The sequence below is a fragment of the Carcharhinus amblyrhynchos genome, chromosome 7, assembly GCF_965287045.1.
Source record: "Carcharhinus amblyrhynchos chromosome 7, sCarAmb.v2.hapA, whole genome shotgun sequence".
Lineage (NCBI taxonomy): Eukaryota > Metazoa > Chordata > Chondrichthyes > Carcharhiniformes > Carcharhinidae > Carcharhinus > Carcharhinus amblyrhynchos.
The window spans coordinates 36,177,604-36,192,533 of record NC_137330.1 but is presented as its reverse complement, the minus strand read 5'-3'; the positions used below and the strand labels follow the sequence as shown (position 1 = coordinate 36,192,533).

The following is a 14,930-nucleotide window of genomic DNA, read 5'->3' as shown; positions in this document are numbered from 1 at the left end:
TAAATAACAGCCTACTTTACTACATGATAACAGCTGACACTTGTTAACATAATTCACCACTTTTACAAACAGACATTTCTTTGTGAGAGATTTTTAAAGAAACTACAAGTCTTTGATTTTATTTAATTTTACTACTTCCAGTGATGCAACATTTTAAAGACACGACTTTCTCACAGGCCTCCTAATACTTTTCTTGAGTGAGTGCACCTGCCGACTGCTTTAACTCACTCCTATATTTACACTTCGCCTACCCCACCAAGCAGGAAGAAACCCTGGACTACCTGTGTCTTTTTACAGGCATAATGTGGACACCACAAAATGTGATCATTTAAAATAATATCCTATGCCTCAGGACAACTTGAAAAATGTTCTAGTTGAAATTGGTGCTGACCATTTTCACTTCCAATGATTTACTGATCACTGAGCAAATTCAGCAAGTAGATGACATGGCACACTAAGATTCAGCTTCAACTAACAATGCTGCAAGGAGTGGTGTGTGCTATGGTCCATTGGAACATGACTTTGTGGCATAATGGAATATTGGTTCAATTCTTCCCATCCAATTCTGTGGCATTCTCAACGTCTGTCATGTTGTTGTGGGGTAACATCAGCAAGAATAGAAATCAAGTCAGCCAAAACCTGCTGCTACACACCTCATACCACAGACTCAAGTTGGTACTAACATTAAGAGCTGGTCATTTCTGATTTCTCCCAGGGCAGCCGAATTTAAAATTCAGGATCTTTCCATCATAAAGGAGATCAATAAATAATTTAAATTATGCCATGCAGTAAATAACTGGTTTACCTCTTGAGAGCTTTCCTTGAAAGGCTCTGTGAAGGTGGTGTCCGGAGTTCTTCTTTGTGACTGTGCAGTTGAGACAAAGTGGTCACCATGGGGATTTCGGTCATAGATGACTGAGCGTTCAGGAAGCTCGCTGCAGTACGATGTTGGTGGCATTCCCACTGAAAAGTTATTAGGGTTCATTTCGGTTTTAATGGAGTGGGTCGGTACTGTTGTGACAGAGACGGTGACAGTAGTGTCTGGGGTTGTAAACTGATTGACTTTGTCGTGTGCTATGGGGTGGCCGGGCAACACCAAATTGACCGGCAAAACTCTCAGTTGCTGCACTCGGCTGTCTGCCGTGGAAGCGACTGTGTGATCCGTTGCAGATGGCACGCAATTCCTTGAAAAAACAAGACAATGGTTTTCTATGCACAGTAATACAACAGCAATGTGGGAAACCACTCAAACATTTTCCATAGAATCCTCATAGTGCAGGGGGCCGCCATTCGATCCACTAAGTCTGCACTAACCACAATCCCACCCAGACCCTGTTCTCACAACCCCGGATATTTAACCTGCTAATCCCCTTTAAGCTGACTTCTCACAAAATGCACAGTTCTATTTGAACATCAGGGTAGATTTTGATTGGGAGAATAAGTAGATCAGCTGCACAGTCTAGCAGAGAAGTGTCTCCCCAGCTTTAGGTGATCTTGAGTTTTCATCATGCGATCACAGCCTCCATGAATCCCTCACCTGAATCAGGTAGGTGATTTTGAAGTCTTTTAGAATGGTGAGGACTGCATTGTTGGTAGTGGGGGATAGTTTTGCTACTGACCCCATTGTGAACATGTTGATGCCTGTCAATGTCAGGCAAATCACTCAAATTTGACCCCAAAAGTTCTTATTAAACATTAATGTTTCCATTATAAATGATTAAAGGAAGAGTCGAAGTGGAAGGTTTCAACAGTCTGAAGTTCAAAATGGAATAAAGTTATTATTTTTGTTTTGCAAGTCCAGCATTTCCCAAAGACTTGTGGAAAAATTAGGCCATTTCACAGACTGGTGAGAAAAGCAGAACAAATCAATAATGACATGTAAATGAATGAAAATATCAAATCTGACAGGATGGGACAGACAAGCTAGACATTGTTACTGGGCTGTAGTAAATGCATTTTTCTGAATGAATGACTTTTTTTTGAAGGTTTCATAAGACATCATTTGCCACCATACGGTTCGATGGCTATTGGGTGAACGCAGTAAGAAGTCTCACAACACCAGGTTAAGGTCCAACAGCCAGTGGCGTTTGCTAACGAATAAACCTGTTGGACTTTAACCTGGTGTCATGAGACTTCTTACTGTGTTTACCCCAGTCCAACACCGGCATCTCCACATCATGACTATATTGGGTGAATGGGCATGGAAATGCCATAGCTTGGCATGGAGGGTATGAGGGACCATGGGGGTCATAGCGTGGAATGAGTAATTGGCTCTAAACTCATCATTCAAAAGGCTCCCTCATTCAGACTACAGTTCACTAAAACTCTTGAGGTGCTGCAAACCACTAGGCCTTTCTTGGCCCAATTCTTGTGAAAACTGCCTTTCCCTGCAATGCAACTAGCCAGATCAGGACTGCAGTGTGTGGATTTGTGACACGAGCCATCCTGCACTCCAGTAACAGTACTGGTAAAATTCAGTAATCCCAAAATTAGATCACTGCCACCATTTTCACACCTACATAGAGTCTCGCACCATCCCCACCCATTCCATTAAAATCCAGCCCAATGATATAGATACACCCTCCCCTCCATTTCCCAGGGGAGGCAGTGACATGGAGATACCCCACCCCAAAAAGGAAGACAGTGACACTGAGATTAAGCAGGGGAATCTCAGGTAACATGAATAAAACAGCAATGAAAATAAAATGGGTTCACGGGCAAATATAGAAATTGTACATGGAATTCATTTTTGTTTCCACTAAAAACATGCAGGAAATGTAATGCATCAGCGAACACTGCCATAATAAATATTAAATTAAGTGAATTTTTGTTTGATTCATCATGTAAAAATGACAATGCGGTAAAGCCCAACTGGTCCAGCGAGCTCACCTAACACACAAAATGCAGACTATCAAACACTTCTTTCCTCCCCAACATTTCGTAACCTCACACTTTCCCCAATCCCTGACCCAAACCCATGCCCTAATACCGCACTCTAGAAGTCATGTAATCTCCAAGTAGAGGCAAAAAGAAAGAAAAGAAATCCTGGAAAATTCATTGCGATCCCCTCAATCAAACCCAAGATTTAACTTGGGCCAGAGTGGCAGTGGTTAGCATCACTGCCTCACAACACCAGGGACCTGTGTTCGAATCCAGCCTTCGGTGACTATCTGGAAGTTAGCATGTTCTCCCTGTATCGGTGTGGGTTTACTCTGGGTGCTCGGGATTTCTTTCACAGTCCAAAGATGTGCGAATTAGGTGGATGGGCTGGATGGCCTACTTCTGCATTGCAGGAATTCTATGTTCTATTCTATGATGTTAAGATTACCTATAAACATAGTTGCCTTCTACATTGTGATCTGTGGCCCCCCCGCCCCCTTTTCAAAGGTATGTCGAGAGTCATACTATGTAGCCGGTCCAGGGGCTATTCCTCTATTGCTGACAGGCATTTTAGTAATACGATTTTATGCTGGATTACTCTGTTGCCAACCTGCAGCCAATTGTTTGACTAACCTGTATTTCTAGCTTTCCTTGATCTTAATTCCCACATTAAACTATTTATATGTGCCATCATTGCTCTTTACATCCCAGCTGTTGACTATTTTCCACAGCCCAGCCTTTAAACACTGGAAGATGGTAATGGTAGAGATTTTTAATCGTAACTTTTTATTCCAAAGAAAAATTTATACAGAGAATGCCTTTTCTGAACTAGCACTTGACAAATAACGTTGTTGTAATGAGCTTTTTAGAGTATCCCTTTAAACAAAAAAGCCAATGTAAAGCTGGAGATTCTCACCAATACGAATGCAAATGTTTAATGCTTCAGTGGGATAGGACACCTCTTTGCTTACAACAAGTGTTATCTTTGCCCTTCAATCACAAAGTGACTCATGCTGAGATGCAAAGCCCAGATAGCATGAAATGTGGGTGAACCTAATTGGTGCACCCCACTTGAATATTCAACTGTGGAGGTCATCACCGTCAACCTGAAACTTATTTTTATCAGATGCCCTTTTACATGTACTTTCCAGTTAGGTTATGGGCAAAATTCAGGAGCAAGAAAGCCCATAGATTTCCACTCTCCCACCCCATTCCCGCCACCATCCTTCACCCAGCTATCACTAGCCCATCTTTTATCAACGGTTTTGTGTTGGGATTTGTTGTTTCTTACTCGAGGAGAGATCTTGCTGGAGGCTATGGTTTTTGTTCAGAAAACATTTATTTGCATGCTAAGTGAGACTATCATATAGCTAGAGCTGCCCTCCAAAATGCTACTTGGACATCCTTTGTGAGTGACATCGCTGTGCTCTTTCTGCACATGCTCAATATGCTCTTTTTAGAGTTAATCCTTTCCTCTACAGCTCTTGGGTTAGAACATAAGAACATAAGAAATAGGAGCAGGAGTAGGCCATCTAGCCCTTCGAGCCTGCCCCGCCATTCAATAAGATCATGGCTGATCTGTCGTGGCTCAGTTCCACATTCCCGCCCTCTCTCCATAACCCTTAATCCCCTCTCTTATCAAAAACCCATCAACCCGCTTCTTAAAAATATTTAGCAAGGTAGCCTCTACCACTTCAATGGGCAGAGAATTCCAGAGATTCACCAACCTTTGAGTGAAGAAATTCTTCCTCAACTCCATTCTAAACTGCCCCCCCCTTTATCTTGAGGCTGTGCCCCCTAGTCCTACTGTCCTTTCTGAGCGGGAAGAGTCTCTCCACCTCTATCCTATCCATCCCATTCATCATCTTATACGTCTCAATGAGATCTCCCCTCATTCTTCTAAACTCTAACGAGTACAAGCCTAGTTTATTCAGCCTCTCCTCATAGCTCAACCCCCTCAACTCCGGCATCAGCCTAGTAAACCTCCTCTGCATCCCTCCAAGGCCAAGGTTCTGGAAGCAAATGTTGGCTTCCCTACCAAATCAATCAAATTAACATACAACAACTCACAATTTTACAGTTCCCCATTGTCACAATTTTTATATCTGTATAAATGATTTCACCACCTAGTATATGTACTTAACAGCACAGCATTTGGATTGCTAATGTGGTTGGCTAATGCATCATTGCAGAATGTAACAATCAAGGTAGAAAATCCAATCTGCTATTGAGAAGTGCTCGAAAACATTTGATGAAACAATTAATTTTTTTTAAATTTCCCGACACCTAAACAAGAGTTACACAAAGTAAATTTTAGAGATCTTACTCTCAATCCCTTATTTACATGTTTTGGTACCAAGCAACATTGAAGGCACCTAGATAAATCATCTTGCCCAAGAATATGATCACAACATTACTCTAAAGAAGAAACATTCCTAACAATTAATTAGAATAAAGGATTAATGTAATGAAAAGTTTGTCACTAAATACCATCAGCATATGTCAAACACTTCAGCATTCCTTTGTAAATTAAATGCTGTTACTGTTGGAGATGGAAATTGAAACCTGAGCTTTATCGGAAAAAGTGTTTTTCAGTAACACAAGAAGGACTTGCCTCCTGACTGGTAAGATGGAGATTCAAGTCTCAGGACCAACAGTTACTCAAATTGGCCAAGGTTATTTTTGTCAAATTTGTTAATTCACAACCATGGTTCCCTGATGGCATATAATCAGTCATTACACGTCAGAAGTTTTTTAAAAATAGATATGGACAGCTTACCCGGTTTGAATTGTGCCTCCTTCTGGTCGATCATATAGCAGCATTGATGCTGGCTGTGCAGAAGGCAGCATCCCAGATCTCACTCCCCTTCTAGGGCGAGGTGGATGCATGGGGGTTAGCAATCTACAATGAGAAAATAAAATGGAAAGAAATAAAAAATATATTGTAATAAAAAAAATGAAATAAAACTCAGTCAGTTTGTGTAACAGTTCACAACTTGCTTTGATCATGTTGTAATCGGGGTTCCTGGGATTGCTGACCTTTCTTCCATATTTGTTCAAAGAATAGTATGGTGGCCATATGTAAACAGGTCTCAATTCTTAAAGAATAGTAAAGCACCCAGCATCCATGTCTGTTGATTCCACAGGCTATGTGGAACTTATCTTTATGAGAGTTCCTCCCCATCCACTCAAATTTGAGGGGACCACCAGTTAAAATCTTTGAGAAGATACAATTCTGAAACCTAAAAATGATCTCTGAATAGACGCAACCAAACTGCAGAACATCATTTGAGCATGCTGTTTAGCCTTGAGCAGTTTCAGTGCAATCAAGGTAATATTTCTATTACCCCAAGAGCATAAGAATCATTGTGTTATGCAGAAGCTGCTCTCAGCTAAGCAGACAACGAACAAGAAATTTGCACCTCTTCTTTTAATGGACAGATATTTCAAAATCTTAAAATCTAAAATTGGGACAATTCCACAATTACTAATTTTCAGTCATCTCTCTATTTCTAGAGCTAATAGCTATAAATAAAAACTTGTGGTGGGGAGGGGAGGGGAGGAGGATGGAATATGTGTGTATTTATCAGACCAAGCCAGGCTCAGCCAGGATTGGTCTGATAAACTACATTGGAAAACTGCAGTAATCCCTACATTTTAGACCCAAATGACTCATATCGAGGAGATCACTGAGTATCGGCAGCAGTGTCTAAGTGGTTGATGTCAGATTAGTTGCTGTTACACACTTCTGGCATTGGCAGCCAATGCAAACGAAAATTTGGACCAACCTCTTTAATGTCATTGATCTAAATTAATAAATCTAGTTAACTGTAGCTGGTTACAAATTTCAGATTCCATGTCAATGACTGAGTTTCTTTCTTACCTTAAAAAAACTGACTTGCATATATAACAAACTATAAATGTCTGGTGTAGAACATTTGGAGCCTGATTTGTCCACAAGACTTCTTTACACAAACAGAAGATACAGCAGGTCCAAAAATCTGGCACTATTCCAACAGGAACAGCTAGGACTTTGATGTGAGATTGGAACCTGGTCAACCAAGTTTACAGGTTGATTTTGTGGGACTGGAGTCTCCATCCATCAACTTAAAGGAGGGCAGGGGGCTACCCCTCAAGGATATGGTATATTGCAAACCCTGGTACTATGGGTTGACACACTTGGAAATCAAGTATATGGTGGCTGCTTGGCACGTTGAGGCTATGAGTATGGTTCCCTGGAAAGGGAAAAATATAACGATATGGGAGTCTCATTCCTGATCACTGCTCAGTAATAATAATTTAGGATATTAAGCTGGGTTTGGATAGATCCAATGGTTAAACAGGCAACCAACGTTTGTTGTTTGAGCTCAGACAAAAATAGCTGATTTAATACAGATATTGAAAATTATGGAGGTTTTAACTGTTTCCGAGGACAAGTGGGTCAGTAACCAAAAGGCATAACTTTAAGCTAGTTGACAAAAAACCAGGGGAAGATCAGGATTTTCTGTTTTATTAACCGCAACAAGTTATGACAACTTGGAATGCAATACCTAGTAAAATGGCACAAGCAGATTCAATAGCAACTTTCAAAGAGGAATTAGATGTGTCCTTGAAAAATAAAAGGAAATGTTAAGTTATCAGGAAAAAGCAGGGTAGTAAGAACAATTGGATAGCTCTTCCAAGGAGCCAACACAAGATGTAATGGGATGAATGGTATTCTACAATTTTAAACATACGTCAATAGCTATAACACTCCTGCATGTCTACCTTTTATTGTGCTCAGAGTCAGTACTGGAATTTTTTTCTGGTGGTAATGTCCTCTTCTCTCTGGGAACCTAAAAAAAAATTTAGATGCTTCTGTATCAGTTGGTTTTGAACAATATTTAATTGGCAGGACTCAAAACATGCATTTCCTATATTTCTAGCAAATGCTTATCAGTTCATTGTGATAGCCAGCCACTCAAGTCACTCAATTTTGATCAAATTGCACAAAGAGCCCAATTATCAATCAATGTCATCTGCCATCCATAAGATTCAAGTTGAACAAAAACTCCCTTTGCTACGTTAGCCTCCATTTAAAATCAAATTAATTTCTGTCCCATCATTTTTGTAAAAAGGCAGGGAGTATTTCACTCAAATGCTTTCACTCAGTAGTATCTGCAGCATAACTTTAAAGCCTGCCATTAATATTGTACATGAATAGAACATAACTCATTAGGTATTCAAAATTATTTACCTCAAACAGAAGCTGAATTCAAACCTGGCACTGCTGGTTTCATTTACATTTCAATAAAGTAGTGACATACCGCAGCAATTAGTGCTGGGTCCTCAACTTTTTAGAATTTCTAGAAAAGACTTGGATGAAGAGATTAAAGGGAAGGTTGCTAAATTTGCTGATGATACAAAGATGGGTAGGAAAGTTGTTGTGAAGAGTATAGAAGGAGGCTATATGGGTACGTAGATAAGTTAATTGGATGTGCAAAATCTGGCAAATGGAGCTTCATGTGGGTAAATGTGAGATTTTCCATTCTGGCAGAAAGAATAAAAATATGATATAAACAGTGAGAGCTTTGAGGTTCAGAGGGATCTGGGTGTCCTTGTGCATGAATCGCAAAAGACTAGTCTGCAGATAGCGCAAGTAATGAGGAAAGCTAACAGAATATTATCCTTTATTGCAAGGGGAATTGAACACAGCGGGAGGGAGGTCATGCTTCAGTTTCACAGTACACTGGTGAGATGACATCTGGAATACTTTGTTAAGTATTGGTCTCCTTATTTAAGGGAAGATGCAAATGCAATAACAGTTCAGAAAAAGTTTACTAAACTAATACCAGGTGTGGGCAGGTTATCTATCTTATGAGGAAAGATTGGACAGGCTACGCTTGTGTTCACTGGAGTTTAGAAGAGTAAGAGATGACTTGGTTGAAACATAAAAGATCTGGAGGGGTCTTGACAGAATGGATGTAGAGAGGATGTTTCCTCTTGTGGAATAATCCAGAACTAGGACTCAGTGTTTAAAAATATGGAGTCAACCTTCATGAGACGAATGAGAAGACAGATGAGAAGAATTATTTTCTGAGGATTGAGTGTATTTGGAACTCCTGCCCTCAGAAGGCAATGGAAGCAGAGCCTTTGAATATTTTCAAAGCAGAAAGAGCTAGGTTCTTGATAAACAAGAGGGTGAAGGGCTACCAGTGGTAGGCAGGGGGTTACAGTCAGATCTGCTATGATCTTTTTGAATGGTGGTGTAGGTTCAAAGACCTGAATGATCCACTCCTACCCCTAATTCCTATATTTGTACGTTCACATCAACTTCACAAATAAGCGAATCATTCGATGGCTAAAATCTGATTCAAAAGGAGCTGTATGCTATATTTGACATATCCTATGTGAATGCACACAATTTTCAGTGACAACAAATTCCAATTCATAATTTCAATTAGAATTATTTTTCTTTTCAAATTAATTTTCTCGCTCTCCTGTCCTGAAGGTGTGATCCATTCTTGATGGCTTTATGGCCAATCACTCTCCAAATTGACCCAAACATTCTTTAAGTGCGAGTCTCAACAATGAACATTCAAAAATATTTGAGGCATCACAGCAAGCACTGATCCTTTACACTTCCACTAGGGATGGTTGGCAAGCAATCCAGACATGGAAACCCAGGCTGATTTTCTTTTGGACACCCTCCTAACTCAGGATCAGTTATCTCAATGCAGGAGATCGAACTTGAGCCTTTGTGTCCTGCATGACTCAAGCTATTCACCAGACAAACTGATTGGTCAATTCGTTTACATTCTGATACCCCACGCTGACCCTCTGAAAAAGGTGGGTGATCTTTAGCAGGCTCAGACAGAGAGTCCATGTCTTACAGGGAAATGAGGCCTAGCAGTTAAAGTCCGAGAGCTCACTTGGCACAATCAGCTGTATTTTTCACACACCATACCCTCAACAGAACTCTTCCTTAGAGTTAAAATCAAGGTTAATTCATTCTTTAAAAATGTTGTGATAATACTGGTGGCCAAGATTCTAGTAGCGCTAAATTTTTGACAAAATTGTTCTGAGGTAACAGTTGCTTCCCTAAACCTGCCTGCTAAAGTTTAAGAGTTGAAGATCGAAATATTTCATAGAGACCATTTCTTCAATATTTGTTAATCAATTTAAGTTGCAAAAAAAATCCACATACAGGTGTTGACAAAGGCAGCAGATGTATTGGGAGTCAGTTCTAGTTAAAAATGGCAATTAACATGGTCAGAGCAAACAAACAGCAATTTCGCTAGGTCCAGTCACATTATCTACATGACTCCCTGGAAGGCTCATTTTGTCAGCAGGGATCACATACCTTGTAATAATCATAAAGTAAACCCAAAGCAGCAGCACTATCATCATCACCATTAATGCTCATCATGGCTTTGGTAGCAGCAGTCAGGGGATTTTCCAGGAAGGATTTCCATGCTTCATCTTCATTGGTATATGAGCGCCTTGGAGGATAAAGTTGCTCATTCTGTAGCACCAAAACTGCTCTCTTACTGCAAAGAAATGGGAAGAAGAAAACCTGTGAAAGACCCCTTAGCCCCAAAGATAACCAAGTAAATTTAAATAAAATTCCATACTTCGCTCATAAAATTTTAGAAGTAGATAGTATGTTCACCAATGGCCAAATTCCTTTAAAAAAAAATTGCAAGATCCATCGTCTTGAAGTTAGTTCCAAATAGCTCTTTGTACTTGATAAACAGGTTTGGCAACTGTGGTTTATGATATTCTTCCACTTACATTGTAATTCTTTCATTCTGGCCTCAGGTGCACAGGATCATTCCAAATCACTCAGAAGATATGAAAGATATACCAGACTCTGAGTGTAATGTTTTTCATACATAAAAATAAAAGTTGCATGCAACTTGAACATCTCTATACAGCAAATATTTCTTAGTTTTAGTCTCAACTATCGTTAGTCTCAATCTGGAATACCCTTAAATGGTAGATCTATGACATCATCTAATAATAAATGCAATGACACACCTCAGTATCATTCCCTCTTAATTACTTACTCATCCTAAATCATTCAATTCAGTGCATGTATGTTAAGAGGGTGTGTCAGTGTAGTTCCTGAAGCATCTGGTGACTGAAACTATTCAAAAAAAGAGTGTTGACATCCAAAGATTACTCTTGCAGTTTGACAGTCCCCATTGCATGTTTGACCAATCCTATTTTAAATTGGAAAGCAAAGCCTCATTTACGCGAGGTCTGAATCAAAGCCTTTCAACACAAGATCCACGGTTGAGACAACAGCAATATTCACTCCATAAATGATCACAGTGTGTCATGAGACAGTCTCATGACATATGCTTCATAGTGTTAGATTCAACCCTATAATGGCGTAACGCATCCTCTGGTTTAGCATTCATGCTAAGCAAATTCTGGGACATTCATCCTTTAGTCCAACACAGCTCAGTTCAGATATTGACATATCCTGGGTCTAAAACTATCCAATCCAAAACCAAATTGTTTTCAAATGCTCAGAGGTATTTTTCTTATGTAAGGACATGAGAAAGCAAGGAAGGTTATCTATCAAGGCTGCCTCTTTCATGTCCATTTATAATGTCTCTGCATATATCATATGTGCATTTTCCACATGGACAAGTGTATCAATGTATACTGATATCAAACTTGGCTAGAGGTAGCATTGTTGCCCTCTGCGGCGGGGGGGGAGGGGGGTAGCATTTATCCAGGAAAGTGGAGACTATTCCATCCCGACTTGTGCCTCGTAGGTGGCAGAAAGTTTCTAGGGACTGAGGAGATGAGATATTCACTGCAATTGTTCAGCCACTGATCTACTCTTATAGTCACAGCATCTACATGACAAGTCCAGTTCAGTTTCTGGACAATGGTAATCCCTCGGATGTCAAGAGTGAAGGATTCAGCGATGGTAATACCATTGATGTTAAGGGGTGATGATTAGATTCGCTCTTGTTGGAAATGGTCATTGCCTGGCACTTGCGTTGTGCAAATGTTATTTTCAATTTATCAACCCAGGACTGAATGCTTGCCCAAGTCAGTATCCAAAAAGTCACAAATGGAACAGTACACTGCATTCGTAAGAGAATGTCCCCATTCCTGACCTTGTGATGGAGAGAAGATAATTGGTGAAGCAGCTGAAGATGGTTGGGTCTAGGACACTGACTTGAATATATAACTGAATTATGAATTTCAGTGCTTCATTGTCAGAAGGTGTTATCTTATAGAAGAGGCATTAAACTTCATGCATGTAAAAGATGCTATGGCATTATTCAAAGATGAACAGAACATTCACCCAATGACTTTGCTGCCAGGAATGCTTTCTTAACAAATATCACTATAGGAGATAGCCTGGTCCTTTATCTTATTACCTTTGTGATAGTATGCAATGCAGAGATTAAATTGCCCAATTAAAACAGTGCTTACATTTCAGAACATCCTACAGAAGGGCAGATAAAACAAGCATAACAAAGCTGAACCATGAGAGGTCTGGATGGCATGGGAATAAAATGAGGAGATAGACCAAGAAATTTATAGGATGAGACAGTAAATAGATGAAAAACTGAAAGACAATAGTATAAACAACGGTGTAGTCCAACAGGTCCATTCCTTCCATAAACCATCACAGACTTAAGTCACTCAATCTCCTGAGAGAAGCAAATAACCACAGATCAGCCACCAAGAAAAAGCTCTGTTCAATTCCTGACCACATTCCACAGACCCAAAATCTAAAGTGCAGAATACTGATACAACTCAACCTACAACTGCAACACTGACCACCAATGCTCCATATGTTCTGTAGAACATTTGATCATTTATTTTAATCTTTAATCATGCACCATAACAGATATCGGTTAAGCTTGTCTTAAAAGAGTCAACGCTGAGGACCTTTTTCACATTTCCTCTTCTGACTTAGAGGGAGGTGGGGTAGTGGGCAGGCAAGGAGCCTCTTTTAGTTGCTAGTTTTAGTCATAAACCTAGATCATCTTATTTATTGTAATCTCAAATAAGAACAAGTGCAGTTCTAAGCCTTCCTTCAATATTTGCATTTCCAAAATCATCTTCCATACCAATGTTACACTGCTTTATGCATAACCATACACTTAGCCAAAACAAAATCCATCTGCTGCTCTTTTTTCATCCACTTGTAACAACCTGATTTATTTGAATGGTATCAATTTTCTTTACATTAATTGCTTAGTCACATTTCATCAACCAATACTGATATAAAAATTACTCTTCTTCATGTTATTTGTAATGGTGACAAATGAAGATGTAAAATTCTACACCTTCTTGTCAGCCAGCTTAGCTTCACTTTTTCATACGTATCACTGGCTAAAAACAGCTCACGTGCTAGCAGCTTTTATTAAATAAGATCCCTGATGTGGCAACCAGCTTTATCAGCTGGAGTGCACTGAATTGACAAGAGCTTCCTCTCCTACCAACACTGCCTCAAGTCCACAATACTAGAAGTCCCACCTGGAGGAGAACAGTTGCTTGTAGCTGGAGATCTTATTTTTCCAGAGTACTTTTCATCAATATTGTTCACCTCACTGATGTGCAGATTTGCAGAAAGCAGAAAGAAGGCAGTTCAACTGAGCACAATTGGCTTAATCCAGATTCACAAAGTTTGAACTGGAGGATGTCTGAGTTCCAACCCTACTAAGAAACTGTCAAGCAAGTGTCACAAAGCTTTGTGTTATGCCAAATAATGATATTTAATCCACCAGCTGGAAACCAAAATTAAACTTTTAAAAACAGACTTTTTAAAAAGGACACAGACTAAAATGACTTCAATTCACAGCCCAAGATGGCTAACCTTTACTATATATCCTACATTCCAATTCATTAGAGTCTGACTGCAAAATCCAAAGACAATGACTTCAGGGGAATGTAAAGGATGTGAATCTCCTGCGTCATTAGCAAGACCTCCAAAGTAATGAGCTGAAGTATTCAACTGTTGGATAATGCAACCTGGTTAAATTAGTTTCCTGACATGAGTGAGTCGTCACGTTTAGAATATGTGGACAATGTCACTTTTTTTTAATCCCCCGGCATCTGGAGAAGGAAGGTCACCAAGCTGAGCCAACCCCTTGTGTGGTTTAAGGATATGTTTTTCTCAACAGAACAGTGGGCAAGCAGCTTAGGGAGAAAGCCTAAGTGGGGTCCCTCCTGCCTCCTTTCTTTTTCCAACCCACCCGATAAGCTTCAAGCTCCGTTTGCTGACTGTGATCATTCAGGGATGTCCTGCTGCAGCCAGCGATTTCTCAGAAGAACCCAACCCAGCACCACCATCTTTTGAAGAATAACCAATTCAGTAATCCAGAGCGTCCAAGTTCGGAAACATTGAGACCATCACAGTCTGTCTGAAGCCAGTTGAATCACTAATGTGTGCGTGTGTACAATTCGAGCATGAGAGCGTTTGCGCGCAAGTTAGTTCACATATATTACTTAGATCACTTTAAATATAATAAAGCTAACCTCTTTGTTAAACTCAAGAAACACTGGTTACCTTATGATCACAGTGTGTAATAGTCAAGTATTCACCGCATTGGAAATTGTATGCGTTTCAAACAAATGAAAGAACTGCTGTGGTAATGAGAAGATGGCAAAGGCAAGAGCCATTTGATTCCCCCTCCTCACCTGGTTGAAACACAGACCCCATTTCCAGCAATCATCAATTTTATATGCATTCCTGCTCACCATGTTTCAGATATAGTGGTTTCCTTAAACAGTGCACCTCCCAAAACAGCTGCTACTAACCATCGCCCGAGCCCCCGCCTGGTTTCTCAAATTCAACCACTAATGCTACTGTCTCTCAAAACGAAAACACGCAAATTCTTATTCAACAAGGAGAAATGGGATGTCAGCCAGACACTCAGACAGACAAAAATGATAATGTCTGAGTCCTGTCCATCATATTTTAGAATCATGCAGTGCAGAAGAAGCCTTTCAGCCCATCCAGTCTGCACTGGCATGCGAGAAACACCTAGAATCATTGAAACCATACAGTACAGAAAGAGGCCATTCGGCCC

The 14,930-nt window shown here is 40.0% G+C and overlaps 1 protein-coding gene across 2 annotated transcripts in view; it reads right to left on the bottom strand.

Annotated features, from left to right (window-relative positions):
- The window catches only part of grhl1 (grainyhead-like transcription factor 1), a 78,619-nt gene that overhangs the window by 51,506 nt on the left and 12,183 nt on the right, over nt 1–14,930 (bottom strand). For both annotated transcript variants that reach the window (XM_080192146.1, XM_080192145.1), the window contains exons 2-5: nt 10,223–10,409; nt 7,648–7,715; nt 5,660–5,782; nt 806–1,184 (exon numbers count right to left, since the gene is read on the bottom strand). In XM_080192146.1, the coding sequence (XP_080048272.1) occupies nt 806–1,184; nt 5,660–5,782; nt 7,648–7,715; nt 10,223–10,409 (757 nt within the window). The remainder of the gene's footprint in view (nt 1–805; nt 1,185–5,659; nt 5,783–7,647; nt 7,716–10,222; nt 10,410–14,930) is intronic.